Source organism: Opisthorchis viverrini, assembly GCF_000715545.1.
Source record: "Opisthorchis viverrini unplaced genomic scaffold opera_v5_55, whole genome shotgun sequence".
Taxonomy (NCBI): domain Eukaryota; kingdom Metazoa; phylum Platyhelminthes; class Trematoda; order Opisthorchiida; family Opisthorchiidae; genus Opisthorchis; species Opisthorchis viverrini.
In genome coordinates this window covers 2,026,628-2,044,395 of record NW_008751709.1, presented here as the reverse complement: position 1 = coordinate 2,044,395, position 17,768 = coordinate 2,026,628, and the positions used below count along the sequence as shown (strand labels likewise).

The following is a 17,768-nucleotide window of genomic DNA, read 5'->3' as shown; positions in this document are numbered from 1 at the left end:
CCACCACCCCCCCCCAAATCGTCGGTGAACGAAGCTGCGGCAGCTACAACCAGTGTACGACGAGTACGCGGCTCTTACAGCTGACAATGATGATGATGATGATGAATCATTTCTCCCCGAGCATACCCAATCAGGCTGAGTGAATGTTCAGACACATGTGTTTCGCTTTGCTGTAGTCTGGATATCCGGACGATCACGGCACTATAACCTTCAAAGTACGTGAAATCTCCTTGTGGTCAGAAATAAGACTTGTAGCCTAAATGTGCTGTGGTGACTTGATTAGACGTAATTCACAGTCAACTAACTCATATTATGCTCCAATCTAATGCCCTTAACTATAGACCATCTAATCCTCTGTGATCTGAAGTCGTGAGCTTAGGGGGAAACAGACGGTAGCCAACAAAGTAGCGTGTTTTACCGTGGAAGCGGATGAAATTCTTGAGTTTCGGTGTCACTCCGTCATATACAAATGTACCAAAAGGGAACCCTCTAAAAATAGCCAAGCGACTGTTACTGCCACACTTCCAGCTTATTGTTGATGAAATAGTAAAAAGTGTGAAAGCATACCTGAATCTCATTCGATTCGTTTTCGGCTTCCTGGTTTACACCCAATAACAAGTACTACCACTCGGATCTATATCCCCGGTTTTCACAAATATTGTTACGGAAGATTTTGAACAGAAAACTTTAGCCAGATTCCCACCCAAGATATTCTGGCGTTAGGTAGATGACACGTTTATCGTGACGAAACAAGGTCAGTGAGTTTTAGAACTAGCCGAATGACGTGAATTCACACATCAATTTTAATACGAAGGGAGTGTCAACTTCGGGTGCACCACTCCTCTTAGACTGCACGACACATAAGGTCGGAGGGAAACTAAAGACCAAAATGTTTGAGAAGCCAACTGACAGGGGTGATTTTAGATTATTCGTCTGTCCATCCAAAGTCAGTGTTCGCTAGTATTGCTTCATCAATGTTAAACTGAGTAAGGCCGTGCACAGAAATTGATCGGGCAGCGGCCGAATTTGAAGTAAAGAACGAAATTCGGGGTAGTAAATGTCCAGCTAGTTTCATTAGATGTCAGTTACGAAGGGTGCTGGTACTGGTGGCGAAACCCAACAGAGCATGGCTTGGGAATGCTGTTATTCCATCTAAACCAGGAACTCTAAACACGTCCAATATGATAGTAGCGTTCCAGAAGGGAACCACTACGCTCTGCAGTGGTGCAGTCGAATGATCGCCTCCCGGCGAACAGAACCAAGGACTGTGTCTACACAATCAAGTGCAACGACTGCACTAAGGTCCATATAGGACCGACGGCCGGGGAACTTCACACCAGAATCGGAGAGCACAGGAGAAAAGTAAACTAACGGCCAGAAAGCGCAGATGATTGTGAAGCATTGATGAAAGACTGGTCGGGGTGGCGGAAATCGCCAAGTGTCCCATCGTAAATATAATAGAAGTCGCAGAAATCACAAGCGTGTGTAAAACGGTTTAAACGAGCTGACATGTGGTGGTGTCCGGTTGCCAGAACGAAGAGTCATCAGGAGAAGTAGCTTAGATCTAAAATACACTTATTCTCACCCACCCCGCAACTCCCAACTATATTGTCGTAGCACCTACAGGCCTACACAGACCAACAAAATTTACCAGGGGCACTCAAGGTGAATCTCCAATCGGAGCGCCTTAAGCCGGAAGATCAAGGGACCGGACCGGATCAAAAATAATTTTAAATACCCCCAACCCCTTACCCATAAGATTTAGGCAACCACACTTAGCCGACAAGACCCTTTAACTGACGTTCAGCACTGATCAAGTGTGCTAATCCGAAGAAGTCTTACTGATTGGTTCTCTGTCTGCCTTAAAAAATGGTCAACTTGGTAATCAACTCACTTGACCTGGCAAAGTTTGTGTTTAAAGCAAAACGTTTCTCATTTAGAAACTACCGATTGTTTGTGTTGCTCTTCTAAAACGATGACTTCTCAATCGATCCCAAACTTTTTCCAGTCGACTGAAAACAATAGGGAAGCCCCTGACGATCCTGGGTATATCTTTTGTGTGTACCTTTATATATCACTTGTTTGCCCTGATCTGACAGTTTACTGAGTGCTGGGTAGTAACGGCGATAATGCAGAGTCGGGCAACATCTATGTGATCATGTGGTGACGAACTGGTAATGTAATTTCCCGAAAATTGGTCATTTTGATCTCTCAGTAAACACTGCATTCACTATCCATTGCGCGAGTACTGTACTTCAAACGTGGTCAGCCAATGAGTGGATTGTGTGGAATGTAAGTAGACGTAACTATTTTCATCAAAATAAAATATTTGTCATGGGGTTGCCAGCGACCTGCAACCACTATAAGAGGGGACCGAAGCAGGCAACTGTGGGGTGTTAGGTTCGTGGATTGCGTGTTTGGACTTATAGGCAGAAGAAACCCATAGCCCTGTTGTTTTAGCCCAAGTATACGTATTGCTAGTGAATCCAACACAGTTTTCTCCCGCTTCATTGGCTGTAACTGGGTAACATTTCATGAATAGGAGTTTTTCCCCAAGTTATCCCTTTGCTGCATTTAAGCAAAGGTTCGTCTCACTCATGTACTTACTGAGAAAAATTTTGGCCACGCATTTCGAAAATCCCTAACAATAGGGCAACCTCATCCATTCAACTTGGCGCTGGATTTCCTTGTGGGCCTTCAACTGGTCTGAATGTATTTCCGTTATAATCCCATGATGTTCTATTTCCTCCCTCTCTCTGGTTATTAGAAAATACAATAAATTGGAGAATCGATTGAAGAGACTTCGTGAGATAAATGAAGAATATGATCGCAAGATCGACCTCCGAAAGAAGCAGTTTCATCTTTTCTTGTCGGCGCTTCATGATCTGAGAGAAATGATCGAAGGTTGGCGAACCGTCTGTTGTAATTCCTACTAATATTTTCAACTTTCAGATGATGAGTCTTTCCTGTCTCCTTTGGATGAAGGCATTGCAGAGAATGAATGTACAGAAGATTCATCGAAAATGGATACTGGTTGACTTTCGCATGTTACCTCTAATTGCATTTTTCAATACATCTGTTTTCTGTCGTGAATTCATACTGGGCCTTTTCATCGATTCACTTGTATGGGCCCTCGCATCTGTAGTACATAACAATGCACCTGGTCTTCCAACAGACCACCCTGCACCAACCTGGTGGGCCCCGATCAGAACCACAGACCTCCAGTGTCTGTCTAACGCGAACCAACCAGACCTTTCCTCACCGCCATCCAAGAATATGAACTGGCAACCCACTTCCTTTCTGAGGTTCGGTGGCCTGCGTTTTCATACTTCCCCAAGTCTCGTAATCAAGCGGATAACTTCAGTTAGTTAGGTAGCCTCATCTGACTCAGATCTCTCGGTTGTGTAATTCCCATCCACGGACGCTTGGACCTACGGTCAAGTTTCTTCTCTCTAGCATCCGTCCGATTGTGAGTCGAACGTATGCGTTGAAATCTAAGCGAGGATATCATCAATATTTCTAGTGTGTATGCACATTGGGATTGTTTGTGATCTAGTTCTCTCGGATCGTGTCACACTCATCGCGGCTTGGTGCAGTGGCTGTTAAATTGATTCAGTGCCTCCGAAGTATTGGCGAAAAATGCGTTGAAAACTGAACCTGCTCCGCACTTCAGAACATGCGGCTTTCTCCCGGCTTCCGCAAGTTTCGCGCTGTACCTCAGATAATTCTGAAGTCCCGTTAACACATGGGTTGTCTCGATTGGCTGAATATACCCCTGGAATTCATGAATAAAGAAATAAGTTTGCGAACAAAGCCTGTTTTCTTTGGTTGTTTTTCTTGGTTAATAAACCACGTGAAAAAAAGATTAAAATCGGGAGTACGTACACTTTAGTGAAATGAAAAGCAAAGAACGGGAAGGGGTTCAATGAGGGGTAGGTCACTGGGTCACAAAACCACTTGAGTGATGCCTATGGCATTGTGGAACCGGATTTTTCGCAGGCCAGTTCAAGTTCAGAGGTCGAACAAGTTTCTTTTGAACGCAGAGTTGAGAGTCTAGCAGTCTGATTCCAATTGCCTCTGCGATCGATATTAGTCTAGATAGCACCGTCATTATTGGTTGAGATATACCCGGTTTACGATATTGGACGGTAAAATTTCCTTGATGTTAGTAATAAAGTAAAAAAAACTATGGGGCACAGTCCATAGAAAACAAACGTGCAAAAGTCAGTATATTCACTTCGATCACTTCATTCTTTTGCAACAGAAGCTTAACCTAATTATATGCCTGACTGAAAGGGCAATGAAGAAGCCCCCTGCAAATTTTTACAGGAGAAACCAAAGTTCTTGGGACGTTACTGCAAAATGGATATCCTTAACAGTTCGCACTCAAGACTGCAGTCTGTAGAGCACAAACCTAAGGAATGTTCAGTCGGAAAGAAGACCGACTACATGAAGCTCCCATTGAAAGATGATTCGGTTGTTGAACTAATTACCAGAAGGCTTGGAAACTTGACACAACACACATGGGCACCAATCTGTACTTGAGCTTCAATTCTGGTCCCACTCTCAGGTTCCGTTTGAAAGACAAATTGCAACGTTCTTCCACCAGCTCATTTGTATGCTTGTCCCGAGCATCATACGTTGGTCGTACGACAAGGCATTTGTCGGACAGAATGCGAGAACACAATCCCGTGTCTCTGAGCGGTGGTTGGAAGAAACCAGGCTTAAGTGAAATTGCATCACATTTGGCCAAAACCAGTCATGTTATTGACAAACAACAAGCCCCCGATAACATATACCGGGTACCTGTGAACCGATCACGACTGATACGATCCAGACTACTACGTATCACGGAGACCGTTGGAATCCGACTGCTTGACCCATAACTCTGCGCCCAAAAGTAACTTGTTCGTCCTGTGAACTTAAACTGGTCTGCGAAAAATCAGGTTTCATAGGGCTGTCTGTCGCTCACTTGACCTACCTCTCATTGAACCCCCTCCTTTTTTATTTCCATTTCACTAAAGTCTATGTACCCCCGATTTTAACCTTTTCCACGTAATATCTGGTGCCATATGCATTTGTGATGCATTAGCCAAGAAGGACAATCACACAAAACAAGTTTTATTTTCATTCATTCTTTTCATGATCTCCACGGTTGTATTCAGCCACTTAATATAACCTGTTCCACTTGGTCTATTTGATTTGTCCAGAGTGGTCCGAGCATTTTCCTATACCTGTCAGCAAATTTCTTTGGCGCGCTAAACTCAACCTGCTACATGCTTTTTTGTAGACCTCAGAGGGTATGTGATGCAATTGGTATCTCTGGCTAGTGCAGTTTTTGTTTGAGTTGATTTTAGCGCTTTCGGAACTGAGGTCTACAGTCAGCGTTGTCCCTCGATCGCCCTACTGTCTAATGTACATTGCTGACCTTGCGGAACAACTAGGAAACATCAAGTTGTCTCAGCGTTTATGTTGACTAGAAGATCTGTAGTGTGATCCCAACCCTCGCTTCCCGACTGCTTCTGGTTGGGTCTAGGCCTGAACAGTATTTTACATGCAGTAGCTTCGAAAAGCGCAGAACTAGTGAAGAATCTGTTTTTTTTCTCTTCAGCAAGATATCGAGCGCGAGAGGACCTTATAGAATGGTTTCTTATTGAGCGGAATAAGCGCAATCGGGCCGTCCGTTTCGTAGCTGAGAACTGAACACGAACCGGCAATAAGAGGTTAATTAGTGAGTGCTAGCAGTTTCCTACCATCAGAATAGAAACCTCCAGAGAGTGCTTTGGCAGCTAACCTTTTCACCGAGTTTAAGCATGGGCTAAAGTATGTGATCGAAGGTGGTTGTCCAGCTATCATAAATGACAGTGCCCAGTCCTCTCGTGTCGTCGCTCTGTTGCTAATCCGCTAACGTGACCTGCCATGATACTTCCCCTCTTTCTTCCATTTTAAGGAATAAGTGAAGCTAGTCAAGTGAAAACAATGATCTCATCGTGAGTCTGTTGAGATAGGCCAAGAGTGGTAATTAAGGAAGGGTGGTCATTGTAGAGGAGCATTATTGTTGAAAATCCCCTCTCGGGTATTCTTTCCAAGCCTGCTAAGCGAAATCAAATCAACACAGACTGGAATTTAATAGCATGTCTGGTGGGCAAATTCTGTTGCATTGTAAATCGTCAGGTTTTCAACTGGAATCAATGTTATCACTACGTCTTCTGATGTCTTCACAGTGTGATGGTGCATAGTGCTGCTGAGGCGTGTGATTAGTCTGTGGTCGTGTCGAAGCTCCGTCCTGCGTTCGATGGGAAGTGAAGTTTATTACGGATGGAACTGCTTTGTGATGTTCTTTCACAATTGCGTAATGGTCAGCGAAGAAGACCGTGAAAATGGCTGAGGCGTGTGATTAGTCTGTGGTCGTGTCGAAGCTCCGTCCTGCGTTCGATGGGAAGTGAAGTTTATTACGGATGGAACTGCTTTGTGATGTTCTTTCACAATTGCGTAATGGTCAGCGAAGAAGACGCGTGAAAATGTTCAGTTTTTAAAAACTGTGCATATGAGTAGTTTAATTTTTAGTCCAATAGCTTGTAACCGCTTAGTTGGTGTTTGCCTTCTCCTTTCGCCAGCTGCACTTCCAAAATGTCCTAAAAATGGCAGGGCGTAGAGGAAGATGTCATGTGCTCATGTTTACCTACACTAAACTTTTAGTTTTTTTTGCTGACAAACCGAGTCTTTTAGCGGTCGATGCTACTCTTGGTTCCTACTGAGTGAATTCAATTCACAAGTTAGACCCCCTATCGAACAGAGCTCTACACTGGTCATATTCAAGCAGAAAAGCCGCACTTCGTTCTCTGGCGACAGGGGAATTTCTACGTTCAACAACAGTACAGTCAAGGGCCAAATTACATCGAATTCGGGATTTTTTAAGATCTACTACAAAAGAGCTATTACACCCAGCAATATCTACGTTTGTTGTTATTTCCGTTTCGAGACATTGGTTGGAACGTGTCAGTCACCTGAGCAGGTAAAGTTCCATCGATGAATGAACGTCATGCCATTCTCGTGTTGTAACAAAAACGTGAATAATCTGAAATCGGCTGATATGGAATTGCTGGCGGTTGTATGAAGATCACGGAACAGACGCTGGAAGGAATCTTGACGAGACTTTTCGTTCTATCTAATTTACGTCTAGGGAGGGTTATTTCCACAACCAACATTTACTTTGGGCTGAAAACGCCCTATAGATAAAAGAACCGAACTAACCACGAACCTATTATGTAATGCCTTTCGGGTTAGGTTGGCACTTTTCGTCATGGCGAAGATTAGATGGCCGCACTACTGGAATCATGTATCAGCATCGAAGTTGACCCTTTGATTTCACCTCCAGCTTTTTAATCCCATATATAGGTAAGACTATTTTATACCTTTATATCTGGAACAACATGAGCACATCACAAAGCCGGAACCAGCAGCCAAAGTAAAGACATTCTTATGGGGTCGGAACCCAGGTTGTCGAGATGATAGTCCACGAACATGCCCTCTACGCCTTTCGGATCAATATTATACAGTTTGGTACTGACGATTGTCGTATGTGGGGGTACCATGTCTATCTTCGTATACATAGAATAAAACCATACACCATTTATTTTTGGGTCTGAATACCGCTATGTATCCATGGAAATCCTGAGCAGTTACGATTTCGACAAACACACTAATTTACGAATCAAATTGGTTTTCACGGGGGACTCAATTGAACCTCTTGTCCATGGTATTCTTCAATTGAATGTGCTGCACAAAAGCCACTTAACGTTTTACTTGGTACGATATTCGAGACATCACAGTATAGGAGACAGGAAAGGAGATCACTCACAAGGTTGTTGAAAACTCTTCTATAGCCCATGAGATATGGTATCGGGAGTACTCCATTAGGACACTATAAATTTAGCGATAGGTACACTGATGGGATTCAATTGACCCTATGTTTAGTTACATTATCACTCGCAGAATGGTACTGGCGGGAGGAAACTCATTGAAAAATGGAACAGACCTACCTCAATTCCGCGTGGTTGCGTTCGGCAGTTGGGCCGTTTAATGCTCTAATAACTCACAAGTCTGGTCATACTAAGGCCCATGGATCCGCCTGTTGCAAACGGTTGAGTCTGCATTCAGGAAATTATGCCTCTTCTGATGGTCCACTTGTTTTGTTGCGCTGCGGCGCATCCCTTCTGATAGCTTCTCACACCTTCACCATCACCGGCGACAAAACATCAAGGTTCAGCACTGAGACCCTACTGCCCAAAAGCCATAATTTGTTTGAAAGACTTAATGTGAACAAAGTACAAGATATGATGAAGAAGGAACCTAGTTCTAGCCCACTACAAACATCACTAGGTATCTACACTTCCAGACATTTATTCGGAAGTGCTGGATAGAAGCTGAGAGTAGGTACGCCATCGACATCGATTCACGGCCATACCTTGCAGCTTCTCCCACCAGACACAGTGAGGATCACGCGGACTCCATCCTGGAAGGTTAATAGCACCGACACCACCCTGAATTTTTGTAACTGCTTTCCTACCTCCTTATTGGGTCAAAGGTTGACCATCCCTCAGCTTCAGTCACTTTGAACTGGGCACGGAAAGTAGAACGCTGTCTTCGGTAAGCGACAGTTTAGCATTCACATTACATGGTTCAGACAATACAGCTTCCGGTGCTGGATAAATTGGAGTTCTTGTTATACAAGTGAACATTCATCTCCTAATTGTCTTGTTGCAGTTTCGTTGGCACTCACCTACATTAGCTACAGATATGATACAGCGGTTTTCCGAGACCTGAATACGTTCCATTTCCGCTACTTGCAGGTACTACGTCTCGTAACCATGCAACAAAGTAATCCATACTGTAGCTTAATAGACACGTCTTGTAGATTAAGAAATATGCCGCCATAGGTATCCAACTTTAAAGAGCGCGACTCGGTCCTTAGAGATCCGTGCGCTGACCTCGTCCGCAATACTGCAGTCGAAAATAACACACTTTTCGAAAGATGTAAAACAACCCGCGACCTCAAATGTATCTTCATGGATTTAAGTATCCACTCATTGTTCAGGAGCATCACCTCACACTCTGTGGGTACAATGCGCATCTCAAAGAATGGGCTGACCATTACATCCAAAACAATCTGTGCCCCCTTTCTTCTTCGAAGACGATAACCCCGTTTTCCACTATTTAAACACCAGGATTTTGAATACCTCGGACACAAATTTCTGCACAGAGGTTTTTGAAGGGCATCCTGTACATGCACAAACACCTGAGAGTCTGAGAAGGGAGAGGTCTTGTTATTTTTTTTACAAAATTCAGGTGACAGCAAACTCGTACTGTCGGCTGCCACGTTTTTCCGTGATTTAACTTGGATCTAACTTATCTGAAAGCTCCTCAAATAGCAAAATCTCGGATGTCCCCGGTTTCGAACTCCATTCCTCAGTTGAAAATGGACAGTTAGCTTTCGAATACAACTCTCGACCATTTGATTTAAGTGGCCCAACCAATGGAGCCTATTCAGCATCAGGCTGCATCCAAGTCCACTGATCTTTATTCTTCGGAAGATTCCGGTGTTCGGTATTCGGTCCCCCCATTTGAACCAAACGGTCTTTCGCACACTGCGAACGAACTCAAGCGATAACCCAAACATGTCTTATGTATATCTTCCATGTCAGGATGTCGTGCAGTGGTGAAGAGAGCACAACAAACCAGCGCAGTGCATTTTCGGTACCTAGACGGAGGTGATTTCTAAAGACCCGTATCTCGCGGTGGCCGCATATCGTGCTGGCGTTCGTATTACATCCGTTTATTTCATTTCCAAATGTGGGCTCTTTGGATGCTGCCAGGACACCAGAGATCCCCGCAGCATGCTATCTCACGGTCGTTTCGCTAGATACTTGTTTTATTTTTAGTCCCCTGCACAACTTGACAAAAGACAAACATTTCATAAATATTTTGACTCGTGCTGAAGCTGAATGTCGCTGAACGGAACGCCGCATTCAGACGCTACGATTCCACTTCAGAATACATTAGCACACAGTTGTCTGAAAATGGCAGGACAGCCACCAGACTGGCGCGGAGCAGCCAGGAAGCGTCTGGAATAGAACACTCGGCTGTGCAATTTTTACTGGGATCGTGGTTGTTATATAAGGGCTGAATAGGGCTGAGACAAGAACTCAAGCGTGTCTCATTTCGATATGAATTTCTCACTCGTTCATACAGCTTCGCAGGTCCACAGCCGGCGGTCCCGCCAAGTTGTGAGGGTTTGATGAGGTTGAACAATTCGTACGGACAAAATTTTGTAAGGTGGTTTGCTTCTCCTTGACGCGGTCTAAGGCACCGGCGAAGATTAGCGAACAGCCGATTGATCGGTTAGTTCCGTTCACTGTGTTTCTTTTGGATTTGTCTTACAGCAAAAATTAAGTGAATCTTATTTTGACCGACTCGAAATACACTCTGCTCTTCGTAGATGCTTCCGTCCAGAATACTCGAGACTGATCAATACAACAGGGTAACAAGTATGAGCACGTATCCTGTGCAGAGGAGATTTATCCCGTGCCACACTGACTTCTCTGCCATTTACGAAGAGGAATTATCGTTGCATCACTGGAGTTTTTTGAAATGTGTATCACCTTCCACATTGTTATAGGAGGTACAGAAAGTCGTTCTGTAGTACTGGTCGTTCCAGACTGAACTGTTACGCAGCCAAGCTGTTCACTCCCGCTGCTGTTCCACTTTTCATCTGGATTATGACCGTCTACAGTTCTGCTGCTGTATGCCAGCCGTGTAAGTGTTTACCAGACGTGAAAATTCAGATACGTGCAACGTGCGTTGGTGGAGTAGCGGTTACACGCTCGCCTCGCATGTCAGATGTCCGGGGTTCAAATCCCGGCACAGCCATTGGATATGCACCGCTGATGAGCTCTAATAAGAGCGAAACTCGAGTCCAGTGCTTCCCTTTGGTGTGGACTCACCAGAATAATTACGCCAGAAAAGGAGGACGACCGTTCGAACGAGAGTGGAGAGAGTATGAACAAAAATACCAATGCCGCAAAACCCCAAAACTATTTACCATATGTTGGTAGGTGAAGTCTCGAATTCACACCTATCCCAACGGTCCAACAGTCTAATAGGATTGACGTTTCCCAGTTTCAGTGACTGTACTATTTAACTATGTCATCGGTTTTCTCGTCCTGTTATTAAGATTTCGTCTCACAGATATTCACTCCAGCAAAAAAATTCTTGTGAGTAGAACACCCACAAACGAAAGAAGCTTCTCATTTCGTTCAGTCCAGCGTTCTTTTGTTTTGTTTTTCAAAGGTATTTCGGAAGCTTTGTCATGAGGTCTGTAAGTGGTATTCGTTGATCTAGGATTTCTCATTAAGACCAGATTCCGGTGCTGTCTCTCGTTCCTTCATTTTTCTCACATTCAACTTGAATTAGCTTAGTCCGGGTCTTCAGAGTGTGACGGTGATCATTCGGTACACACCCAGAAGTGATCCACACCGCATTCAGCTCCATGAATTTTTTCGAGATCACCGCATTACTAAAACCACTTCACGACACAATGACATAGTTGGTTAGGCAGTCAGGTCAAATACTTGGTCAGGTCCAAGCCAAAGTATATATATTTTTCTCGAACTTTCAGTGCTGCTTAAACCTTTAGTTCCCTTCCACGGGTTGTGATTCCTAATGGGTCACGTATATTCTTCCAGATTTCCGAACGCTCACCAGAATGAGAAAAGAAACCCCCTAACAAGCTAAATGAAGTACTATCGCAGGGACAGACAGGTCAGATAGGTTAAAGATTCCGCTCTCCGGCAGAAAATAACAGTGGTTCTAATCTGACTCAGTTTATTGTATGTATTGTCACTCCAAGACACCGCATAAAGGACCACTGACAGAGTACAGTCTGAACGCTCTGAATGCGCTTTGAATGAGAGATGACGTAGATTCGGCCATGTCACACAAATCCGGGTGCTATATCCATTGATCCTAAAGGGGAGCTTTTGAGTACTTCTGAGTCTCTGAGACATTCATAAACTGTTCACTAAGGGACGCAGCTGAGATCCTCTCTGAACACAGAGAAATCTCTTCATTACCAATACCCACAATTACTGGCAAACGTGATGGATCCCGTACGTTTCCGCACTTTCCAAAAGACTACACGATACATTTCAGTTTGTTGAACCTACAAGGCAGACCACTTCTCTATTTTACTAATGAAGGAACAAGTGTACCCATAATTCTATTGTATTCTATTCTATTCCATTGAAGAAACCCTGTGCGTCATACTTAACGTAAAAATCCCGTTTAACTCAGCTTTTTAACGACAAGCTGGTAGATTCTTTGAGAGATCTTCAGTGAGTCTGACATTGAGTGCGTTCTTTATGGATGAGCTCGAAAACGGCAGACTTAAACACACTATTGAGCACTTAAATTTAGCCAGTGTATGTGAGTGGTCTTCTACCAAATGTGTACAATAGGGGAGGGATTATTCTCTGCTACGAAATTCAGCTGGGCTGGTTCATTCATGTGGTTCACTTTTGTGTCACGTTATGTCTCTTAGCTCCTGGATGTTTCTTCATAACGGCGAAGTGACAATTCACCACAGAGGCAACACCACAAAAACGCCAGACAGAATTCCCACGCGAGGGGTGTGTGATTTGTTACGTGGTCTCACGAATCAGGCTGTACGAACTAGTTCTATTGATACTGCTGACTTGCAGCTGGTCCGTACAGCTAGAAACACAAGAAACATGGTGCACCTGGCTGTCAAGACGGTAAAAAATAAGTCCGTTTATGTGAGTATATCATTTAAAAGTACATCCCTGGCGCCTACATGGCACCAGCTACCCCGTGACTCCGCTTCACTGTGAACAAAGTTTTCCAATTAAAATAGCAAGACGCGATTTCTATAAACGCCCATTCCATGACCGTTCCTTCTTCTTCTCGTTAGTTTGTGGTAGAATGTTGGATGACACGGCTTAATTGTGAGAACGCGAGAGTGACGCTGATAGGAGGATTCCAGTCCACTGGGGTATAACATAATTATGGTGGTAGTCAAGTAGTACATACAAAGCTATGACACAAGGAGTTTTCCATGATTGGCATACCAACCCTTATTAACGTGTCCCTGATGTAATCTGTACTTGTAGCCAAGTGTTCCGGTTTGAACTATGCTACACGATAGGTGGGTAGTTCAAAGTGTGTGAAAAGAGTTATGTCACCGATTCCTTTTTCTGATTAGAAGTGATTGGGATTTGCGAACGAGGATCTCGCCGGTGACAGTCAGTAAATTAAAATACAGAGGAAAGTCGGTGTATACTACTGCAGGATGTTTACATTTTGGTCGAGTATGTGCTCCGAATAGTTGGTGGGCGGACTTAGTGGGCAGCAATAAAGCTCCAGTAAACCTGGAACTAAAAGCTGCGGGAGAGTGATGGCTGGCTCACTGGAAACGGGGTCCTTTGTGCTTATCAGGCTAGGACTTTTTTTTACATAAATTTGGTTTAATTGACGGTCACGTGTGAATGATGAGTTCAGGCTAGTCAGATAACGACAGTTTACCATGTGCAACCTCATAGCTTATATGAGGGCTACTACAAGAAACAGCTTCTGTCGCACATTTTCTGTTCAGCAAAAGTCCCAAAACGCTTGGAACAATCTGTCTGTGATGCTTTGCTAGGTGTAGTTTAGGTGAACAGACTGGACTCGCTGGTCCTGCTGCCAAGAGGAATAACAACTTCTAGACTGCAGATTGACAGTCACCTGTGGCGGGCTAAAAACCAAAGATAGGTTTGGTAGGTCCTTGGTCAGGTGATATATGTTCTTGCATGATTTTTGTTTGTTTATCGAAAAGCGACATTTCAGACGAAATTCCTGTTGTAAACAACATGAGAGGCCAGATACCACTGACAGCCACAGATGGCTGTGACAGATATATCATGTCTCCTCATCCGTTAATGCTTTGCAAACTGCGTCAGTGGGCCTATCGATTGCCTTGCGCCGAATACACTGTTGCGGTTGAAAGTTTCCTAGCGGAAGGGTGAGTAACGCCCACGCAATAAGCCATGTTCATTTGCCAGAACCTCTACCGTCCGTCCTGATTGGTCCGTTTATTTAGGCACTGTTGTGGCAACAGGAACTCGACAGTCCTCCTCTTTTTTCTTTAGGTTTCCCTTCTGATCAAAGCAACAACCAGCATACCGAACTATTCCGAAACGGTTCCACCAAATCGGTTCAATAGCCCACATTGCGACCGATCGATCACTTGTAGCCGAAACACGGGTTGGCGGAAGTCTGGAGGGCCAAACGGGGTTCGATTGGTTTCGAAACCAACCCGTTTCGCTTTGTGTCTGCACATAGTGAACAGACCCAACTCGCCGGAAATTTAATTCCCGATTATCCTTCTACTCAAATGTGTGTCGCACTCGGAACCTCTGTCGGCTCCGAATTATCATGACGGAGGAGGTATTGGGCAAACAGAAACGGAGCCGTTTTTGGAAACTTTATTTCCACGAGTTCTTTGTTTCTGAATTTTCGTGGAAAAGTTTCGGATGTAGCCACGACAGACCGGATGACTTCATCGATTCCCAGGTAGGTGGATTGCTTGGTTTTCTGTTTTTACGTCCTATTCATTATGAAATTTGTTCACCTTGTGACTGTAAATGCTCTTTCAGGTATGATAATACACTCAGTCATCACTCTAGATTTAGCCTATCCTAACAACTATGCACTGCTATGGCAGGAAAATAAAATTACCTACTCAGCATTGGTCGAAAGTTGGAAGCATGGTTACTTCGAGCAAAAGCTTCGGTCGGACTTGAAGTGAATGGTTTAATGAGTGAATGAGTTTCTTCTGGAGTGTGTGTGGTTCAGTGAGGTCGGATGGGTGCAAAACTACATTTTAGGGGTGAAAAGATTTGTTGTTTCTCTAAGCAATCAAATGAACTTACAAACCTAAAAAAAAAGCTAATGCCGAATAATACTCTCTAAGCAATCAAATGAACTTACAAACCTAAAAAAAAAGCTAATGCGCGAATAATACGTCAGAGAGAAATATGTGTTAAGTGAGATGGACCACATGTCTTTTCACTGAAAGTGGACTCGTACAAAAAGGCGATCAACCCGACTTTTGGAAGTCACACGGGGTACTTCAAGGTCCAGCACGAACAGACTGGGTCACCCTCGTGTAGAAGAAGACTATGTGAGTCGCAACAGTTGCTGTCCCGAAAGCTCTAGTAAAACTGAAGTAATGAATTATTTACCCCATACTGTATGGATATGGAGTGACTTACCAGATTCTAAGTACGCAAAGCTGTCAAAGATTAAGTGCAGAGCGGTAACGCAAGATCTGTGCACCAAATAACTGAAACGCCACATCCTTTTTACAGTCGCCTTGTCATTTCTCAAAGGCAAATTTGTGGCGCATTGTTGCGGATTTTAGGTAGAGAGTGTGCGCTGCATGTTTGTTTGTATGTTCGCCAGGCTTAGCAGTTGGACTGCAAATATTTCATTGCCAACCTAAATAACATGGTCAGTAGGGGGTTTGACCCAGCGAAAGGGACAACGAATGAATCAGTTTTTATTTTTGGTATACATGTGCGTGTATAGCTAACGGATATGTTTTCATAAACAAGATTCGTTTCGTAACAAACAAGAAAATGCTAACAACGGGGTGGGAAACAAGTGTCAGTTAAGCGCGACTGATCCGATTTTATGCCATCTAACTGGAGTTCACCAGCATTGTTTGGATTTCTAGTATATCAAAGACTGTCAATAATGCATTTTCTAGCCTAGATGAAACTGAAAAAGTGTACAACAGCATTAGACAGAGAGTTCTGAAGAATCTCGAAGAGAAACCAGCGCTTGTTCGCTGAGCTGAGCGGTAGCGCTACGCACTACTACGTTCCACAATAACGCACTGATGAAGTCACCTCGATTGGTGATGAAACGTTTGCAATTAAATTGCCCAGCTCAGCGAACAAGCCAACGACCACCATCTACGCTACCTGAGCTACCAACATTTTCCTCTATAGAAAGAGACCAGTGCTCACATAACCTAGACACGTCATTTGTGTAACCGGTTACCAGCTTCTCCAAGTTAACTTGCAGGTGAATGATTTGAAAACTGTGTGGCGGGTTATTTTGAAAAGAACAGAAATACTAATCATACTTAAAATCATCTGTTTGATTTTTTACGGGTGAATTAGAGTGTTTCAATCAAAGCTTGTTTCTGTGAACGTAAATCAGCTAAGCTAAACTACGCAGTTATATGCGTCTTCAAATGCAATCCAATTAGTTCGATCGGAAAACTCAATTCCCCACCAATGAAATCCCCATGGTGACGAATAAAAGATTCCTCCAGGACTACTTCATCCATTTCCTCAGCTTCTCAACAGGCACCTCCGATGTTGAAGTTGGGTTTATCGCCCCGTTTTTTTTCTCACAAAGGATGTTTTATTTTTTGCTTTCTGCGCACAAAAATTTGAATGCTCACGTTTCGTCTAATATGTTATCATGGTGCTGATGAAGGAATTCTTCTGTTATACCATACAATAAGTGAATGTAGGAACTAACGGTTATTTCTTTGCAGCATGCTATCCATGATATTTTATGGTGCGAAACACCCCACTTATCAGGTATAGTCCACTCAGAGTTCTGCGGAGAAGTGAAGATTTGCCTGGTTTGCTGAAACTTCTATTTGATGCTTGAATTGTTCTCAGATTTTTGTGCGCGACCAAACAAAGTCCCCCTCTAACTAACGGTCATTTGCCCGCCAGATCATTCCCTTGTACGACCATATGCATCAGCGTTGGTAAAGTTTCACGATGTGGGCTACAAACTATTCTTTTCCGAACGCATTACTCAAAAGGCTTCCGAAAATTCGTCGATAGCCTACGACTCGTTTCGCTTTTCTTGAGACTAGTCAGGTTGTCCCAGACTCGAGTTTTCGTTAATCTTATATTCTACTTGAAACCAAATTGTAGTGTGTTCCGAAGAAAAAATGGGCTGAGATGTCCAAAACAACCTTTTAACAGCACATTCAGCTGAAAAATCTCATAAACCAGAGATTCAGCTGGGATTCACTTGAGTCTTAGCTTGAAAACTAAATATTACTAAGCGTTACCTCATATGACAGAACAGGGTTGTTTTCCTAATGTTGTATCGGAGAACAATTAATCTACGAATTTTATACTACTAATCATGATTTACCACCAAATGAACACGAACGAGCAACTAGAGAATGTTATTCGTCACAGAACAGACCAAGTGGTTTAAAAAACTAAAGGTATTGTTCGATAGACAGTCGACCATAGGCTTTTGAGTACGATCCACCGAGGTTCATCCTGGATAGTCGCAAAATATAAGTGCCCAAGACACCAAAATGTTTGCACGAAATACCATAGTGCCCCAGCGTAACCTGCGTCATTCGATGGACAGGCGCTTCCTTGTTTTTCATTACAAGACCAAGGGCACCGGTAATAGGCCAACAGTGCGCTTTGAGAAAAGAGCGCTTCTATTTAACCGTACGGGTAGTCGAAGCTTAACAATATCGTGTTTTTGAACACCAGGCCATGAAGAGCTGTGGGGCTTTATCTCTGTTGTCAAAACCAGCACAAAATGAAGATGACAATACTTCTGTTATACTGTTCTGTTTAATTTAGACTAATTCTATAGGTTAATACAACTGAATTACAGTTCAGCATCTTCCAGGCCACAAGAAATTTGAAGAT

The 17,768-nt window shown here is 43.5% G+C and overlaps 1 protein-coding gene across 1 annotated transcript in view; it reads left to right on the top strand.

Annotated features, from left to right (window-relative positions):
* Positions 1-14,237: 14,237 nt before the first annotated feature.
* The window catches only part of T265_03644 (hypothetical protein), a gene marked incomplete at both ends in the record, with an annotated part of 44,641 nt that continues 41,110 nt past the window's right edge, over positions 14,238-17,768 (top strand). Inside the window, one exon of the mRNA XM_009168179.1 lies at positions 14,238-14,628. Coding sequence (XP_009166443.1) covers positions 14,491-14,628 — 138 coding nt within the window. The remainder of the gene's footprint in view (positions 14,629-17,768) is intronic.